Source organism: Bombus vancouverensis, chromosome 18 (assembly GCF_051014615.1).
Source record: "Bombus vancouverensis nearcticus chromosome 18, iyBomVanc1_principal, whole genome shotgun sequence".
NCBI classification, from domain to species: domain Eukaryota; kingdom Metazoa; phylum Arthropoda; class Insecta; order Hymenoptera; family Apidae; genus Bombus; species Bombus vancouverensis.
The window spans coordinates 5,821,436-5,828,008 of NC_134928.1; the positions used below are offsets into that span (position 1 = coordinate 5,821,436).

The 6,573-nt window shown below is 35.3% G+C and overlaps 1 protein-coding gene across 1 annotated transcript; it reads right to left on the reverse strand.

Moving 5' to 3' along the window:
- Positions 1-1,655: 1,655 nt before the first annotated feature.
- LOC143303994 (uncharacterized) lies at positions 1,656-5,725 on the reverse strand. Its single transcript, XM_076626271.1, has 2 exons — positions 5,609-5,725; positions 1,656-5,110 (listed from the first exon to the last, which is right to left on the reverse strand). The coding sequence occupies exons 1-2, from the start codon at positions 5,692-5,694 to the stop codon at positions 3,187-3,189; spliced, it is 2,010 nt and encodes a 669-aa protein (XP_076482386.1). The 5' UTR covers positions 5,695-5,725; the 3' UTR covers positions 1,656-3,186.
- Positions 5,726-6,573: the final 848 nt, after the last annotated feature.

The window sequence follows — 6,573 nt, forward strand, 5'->3', positions numbered from 1 at the left end:
TCCCGTGACCGTGGCTACGTTCAGCGACCGATTGTCACCTCGAACCCAATCTCGCTTATTACAAATCTTAAGCAATTACAACTATAATAAAATCTTGGCTAAGGTACTAGAGGATGTTCCCAAAATTTCCAAGGAAAGGCTTCGGCTTTCCTTTCATCTCCGACATATATATATATATTTTTTATACATTTGTAGTTGCGCACAAAATTTATTAAAGAAAAGTGTTAACAATGTGTTTTCATGATTTGTTTCTCGCGCCTGACTTCCATTAATCCCTAATATTCCTGTCGCCATGACGCGTATAAATCCAACATGGCTGCTCATAAATGTCATCAGTAAAGTTTTAGTGGCGGGTCTTTAGTTTTGTTTGATATCGAAGTAAATTTTCGTCTGTCGCTCGTTTTTCCTTATTCTACCGCAATCAGAACATTTATTTATTAACATTATTTTAAAGTGACAGTAGTATATCTCGTGTGAATATACGTATATATATATGTTTATGTTGTGTGTTACTTCAGTATAGCTAATGTTTTGTAATTCTTTGATCGCGTTATTTATTGTTTCGAGTAGTTTATTTTATAGAGCATTCGATAATATAAACATATGCACTCACACGTACATATATATATATGTATATACGTATTTATATGCCTATTTCTCTTGCCCGTATAGTGATCATACGAAATGAAATGTTAATTATTTGTTTTATATTAATTTCTTTTAATAAGATAGAACACGCACACGCACACGTATATATGTATATATTTCTGGCAAAGTGATTTTCATTCAGATTCTTTAGTGATATAGTGTTGTGTATTTGAGGTTATGTGTCAATCATTTGATTTCATATATACATATATATCTTGTATTGTGACAACATAGTATTGAAGGTTTTGTTTCTAGATTATTGTGCGTTTAATGTGTATTTACATAATTGTGTTTGATGATAGAATTTCTGTATGCAATTCCTCGAATCGTTGCGGTGTTAATTATTTTGAGCGTTTGAGCTATCGACAGGTTGTCGCTTAGTCCCAAGTGTTGCGTTGTGTGTTCTATTTCTTTTGTAGATTATTAATAGTAGTTTTAGTTTAGAAAAATAGATTATTTATATGTTTATATAGAGACATGCATGTTTCATAATCAAATTCTTATTTTATAATGTTTTACCGGTATGTAGGCTAGTTTTAAGTATGTATCTTAGATTGTAGAATGCACATAGATTAGTAGTAGTTTAGAAAAATAGATTATTTATATGTTTATATAGAGACATGCATGTTTCATAATCAAATTCTTATTTTATAATGTTTTACCGGCATGTAGGCTAGTTTTAAATATGTATCTTAGATTGTAGAATGCACATAGATTAGTAGTAGTTTAGAATATAGATTTTTATATGTTTGTATAGAGACATGCATGTTTCGTAGCGTAGTTCTTATTTTATAACTCTTTACCGGAACATAGGCTAGTTTTAAGTATGTATCTTAGATTGTTGATTTGAATCAATAATGTAGAAAGAGCATACATTAATATAATTTATATATGTATATATACAGACATGCATGTTTCGTAATGTAGTTCTTATTTTATAATTCTTTACCGGAATGTAGGCTAGTTTCAAGTATGTATCTGTTTAATAGAATGCGCACACATATATATATGTTTCTGACAATGTAACTTTTATTTCTTTAATAATACAATATTGTATGTTTTATGTATTCGTTTGATTATTAAGTCTTAACTTCGTATATACTTATATTTCATAAATTGTGTTACGTCGCGTAACACTCTACCTAGCCGAGGCCACACACCGCGGGCAATGTGGCAACCAGATGTCTTCGGATACTCGCAGCGTATCCTCCATAGTTTCAAGGACCTTCCATAAATCTCATAGATTTCCTAGGAAAGGTCCTTCAAACAAAACAAACATCTGGTTCGGAAGAATTTCCAAAGACTATTGTCTACCACGGCTTAACTAAGGAAAGTTGGTTTTTCGCACGTACGCTGCAACTGTCCTCCCACTAACCACTTTCTCTCGAGGGCGGTTAAGATCCTTCGTTTAACCAATTAGAAACGAAGCCTATTCCCTCACTCTCCTAAATAACATCGGCACCAACAAATCCGATGGTCCCGTGCGCTAGACACACCCATCCTTAGCTTTCCTCCGACACATCATCGTCTCCCAGTACAGTACTGATTTTACATCCTTCGAACGGTCAACATCCTTCCACCGGGTATACACACCCGCAGATCAGTCACTCGCTCATCTCGTACATACGCATCAGCGTAACTGTCTTCGTTATAAGTTGTTGGAATAAACGGTGAAATATAACTTACTACTGTGTCATATTCATTTAACCACCTCTGTTATCTTAATCGAAACAGGGAAACGACTACTTCGCGGCGTCGATTCACCGAATCGTAGCGAGAATTTACGCCTCTCGCTGACGCGTTTTCCTCGCGACCGCGTCTCTCCGCGAACGGTCGTAACAAATTGATAATATTGTATTTGTTGCATAGTATTATAAGCATTAACTCTAGTATTTACTAGTTCATTACATGTCTAGCATATATGTTTATATTTATATGTAACTCTCCAAGTTGATTGATTAAAATATATTTATATATACATGTATATCTGGTGTTTCAATTATTTCCCCTTTTGTAGTTATTCTTATTTCCCGGTTTATTTGTTTGGTTCGTAACTCGTTCAATCCGTTGGCTGGTTTCATTTATTATTTCTTTTTATACTGATTGGATTTATTAGTTGCCCTCGCCTTGTTAATCCTTCCTTTAGTTTCGTAGCGCCGTGTGTTCGTTTGTGCATTCAGATCTTTATTCGCGCGTTTTGCATGGGATAGTTTTCTTGTTCTCGTTACGGCGCGTGCGGAGCGCGGGACGTGACAATATGTACGCGTATATACAAGACTATCACAAAGCTTAACAAATAATTAAGTCTAATGAATAATAAATTTGATGAACAATGAAGTTAATAAATAATAAATTATACGAATAATTAAGTTTAACGGATAATAAGTCTAATGAATAATAAGCTTAACGAATAGTAAGATTAATGAATAATATGATTTACGAATAATGAATTTAATGTACACTATTAACAATGTGTTTGTTGGGTTCAAACGAATCCACGGCCAACGAGATAACTCTTTACTAAGCGTAAAAATAATCTTAGGCGCAAAATACGATTGACGAAAATGCTCGAGGTGTCACTCTCCAAGGCAATCGCACGAATGCCGGCCTCCCTTGAGGTTGTGCTGTTTGATCATCGATATTTCGTTTTCTTTTGAGGTATAGTAGCAGGTGGGTAACTGAGCCGCATATTGCTCCTAATAGGGCGATTCCACATCCGTAAGTTTCACGTAACTGGTATCCATGTATGGCTATATCTATTATCGTCTTGATTAGTTTAAATATTACAAGTATTCCAAATATTGCTGCACTGACGGTTCCAAATTCCATAAAACCAATCCATAAGCTTGGTATGGTATTTTTTGCTATTGTCGTTAATGTGTTTTCGGCCATCATTCCCAGAATGTTTACTGTTCCAGGGACGATTGTTTTTCCTGTTGCTCCTCTGGCCAATGTGTTCAAAACTGCAGATTTTTCTGCCGGGAACATGACGTGGTCCCGAAGTGCATCAAGGTCCTTTTGGGTGTATATTCCGCTCGTGGCCAACGACGATGGTGCTGAATATTGCCACGTTTGACGTACATCCGGGCGGAGTTCCTGTGGTGCAATTGTTTCCATGGGTTTTGGTACGAATTTGTGCCAGAGTCCGTCGATATTGTATAGTGTAGGTAATACCGCGCTACATTCTCTGTGGTTTCCGTGTTGCGTTAGAATGTGTGTTTTTGGCGTTAAAAATGCGGTGCGATTCCCTTGCCAAACGGGTAGCTCCGAGTAACATTCTGTTGTATGTCGTACCTTTACTTGTACCGGAATGCATTTGACTATGTGGACTGCTTCTCCTGCGATCAGGGCCATGTGTCCTGGGGTTTTGGTTATGGTATATGCAAATTCATCGGGCAGTAAGATTGCTAAGCTTAAAGCATTCTCTATTAGTTTCTTCTGCGTGGTACATCTTTGTGTCAATATATCATGGTACAATGTTGTCATTTGTCGTTTAATATGTTTCTCTACGTAAATGAATTTTGAGTTGACGTATGCGAATATGTCCAAGTTTTCGACTGCTGTTTTTCTTTTGGAGATGAACGTATTTCCTCTTGTTGTTTCTAACAGGAACAATTTGGGATGTTCGGTGGATAGTAGGGTATATCCACACAGTGGCTGTTCTCCGGTTTTAGTCAGTGCAAATGTTACTTCCTGCGTTGTTAGTGCGTAAACTGGTTGTGCTGATTCTCTGTTGGTTTTTATTTCTTGGATCTTTGTAGCAATTCCTTCATATAGCACATCGTACTGATCAAATTTGCATGGTGAGGGTGGTTGTGGTTGCCAATAAGTGTATCCGTCTTCAGCGTCTAGACAGTTTCCTTCGCTAAAGGTACATACCGTTCCTGATTTCAGTAGAATTTTGTTCGCCTCGATCCGTACTGGCACGACTGCTGATTTTAAACTTATCCTCACTGTTGCTTGTACGACGACCTTTTCCCAGCTCCCGTATGGGTCTACATACTGTGTTCCCTGGCAGCTGCTGTCGTCTGTTAGCTTGCCGGCTAGGACAAGCGACCTTGTTTCTGTTGCATTATCCTTTAGGCCAACTATAAGGTTTTGTGGTCCGAGTGAAAACGTGCCGTCTTGGTGCATCCTTGCGCATTGTTGGGCGGTTGTTTCATGGAGGTATTCGGCGAATCCGTTATGCACTGCCGACGTGTGAGAGTGCATGCCACAGTAATATACAATTCGAGTTATTTGCACCTTGCATTGCCTTACGTTGGTAAATTCAAATTCTGAGAGTTGAAGTAATTGTATATAAATATCTTGGGTTTCAGTCAATGTAGGCTGTATGCTGCAGTCCCCGATGGAGTTTAGAGAGATAGTGGTAACATTGAGGTGGTTGCCATTGCAGTCATATCCTACCAGGCCGTGTGTTATTTTGATGAGGGTGAGTACGATGACTAGGCAGTTCATCTTCCTATCAACAATTTATTAAATCGTTTCTTACTCTCGGGTTTATTAGAAATAAGAATAACTTTTTATTATTATTATTAATATATAAAAAAAAAGTTTATATGTTTTTTTTGTGTTTTTTTTTTTTATTATTATTATTTTTTTTTTATTACAATTATAGCTTGTCTTTGAATATATATATATATATATATATATATATATATATATATATATATATATATATATGTGCGTGCAATGGTAAATATGACGACTTATTTTACGAGTCACTTAGATTATCAATAGATATCGCCTACTTTACAACATGCGTGTATGTATATATTGTTAAACATTAGGTGAAAGTTATATGCATAGTTATAAATGTCATTTGTTTACAGGTGGATAGCAAAAGTATTTGGTTTCGTGAGTGGCGTACAGGTGCTTTACAGTTCTACGGTACGGATTGCTATTCCTTGGACTAAAAAAAAAAATTCTTTCGATGTCTGTCAGATTTTTGGAAACGAACATGCATGGAAGGATTTTCTGCAGAGATTCAAAATGCTCTCTGGATTCCTCGTGAAACGTCTGGACAACATCTACATGTTCTTCCATCCGTCGTTCAGAGAATGGTTGATGAATTCGCCATCAGTTCTATACACACATACAAAAATAGTTAATATATATATTATATATTTTTTTTTCTTTTTTTTTTTATATATATATATGTTTCATTCGGACCTGTTCCTTGTATGAATACTGTATCTCTGTATATAATATAATATATATAATATGTTATGATTATGTTAGTTGTTATTTATTATATGTATTTTCCTCAACTCTCTCCCCTTTTTTTTGTTGTTGTTGTTTTTTTTTTATTAGTACCTAACATTACTATTATGATGCTGTATTACATTCTATTGGCTATTATTTGGATGTGAGCGCGACGAATTTTTCAACATGGCCGCTCGCGTGTATCTTTGGTATGGCGTTGGTTTAATGTCAACAGTAGCGTGTCGTTGAAATAGTTAATTAATTGTTAATCACTATAATTTTACTTAGTAATGTTTCTGTAATATTGTTTTGTGTTTCATGATATTGTGTGTGTCAATACCGTGTGCTACCTTAATGTGATAGCATGGATTGTATTGTTATCGAATTTCGATAGTCATTGTTTTGATTATACGTGACTTGCATTTATATAAGTCTTGTTTAATTTAGTTAATGTTTTTTGTGTATTGTGTTACCAGATATTTTGTGTAGCGTAACTTTATTCTTTTGCACCGAGTTCAGTCATGTTGTTAATATTTAGTTAGTCTATCTTGATTAATTTCTAACCTATTCCTGTGTTTATTAACCTTTCTTATTTTCCCTATTAATTTATTATTGCATGTACTTGCTATTTGCTATTATTTTGTGTATGATATGAATTGGTTTCTTTATTAGTGATTAAAATCTACTTGTTAGATTAACACTGTCTGTAATTCTTCAGAT

Excerpts from the sequence above, each read along its gene's own strand:
- LOC143303994 (XM_076626271.1), bottom strand. The coding sequence starts at position 5,694 with ATGGAAGAACATGTAGATGTTGTCCAGACGTTTCACGAGGAATCCAGA. Across the intron at positions 5,111-5,608 it reads CAGAAAATCCTTCCATGCAT|GAAGATGAACTGCCTAGTCA; the intron begins GTTCGTTTCCAA and ends AATTGTTGATAG.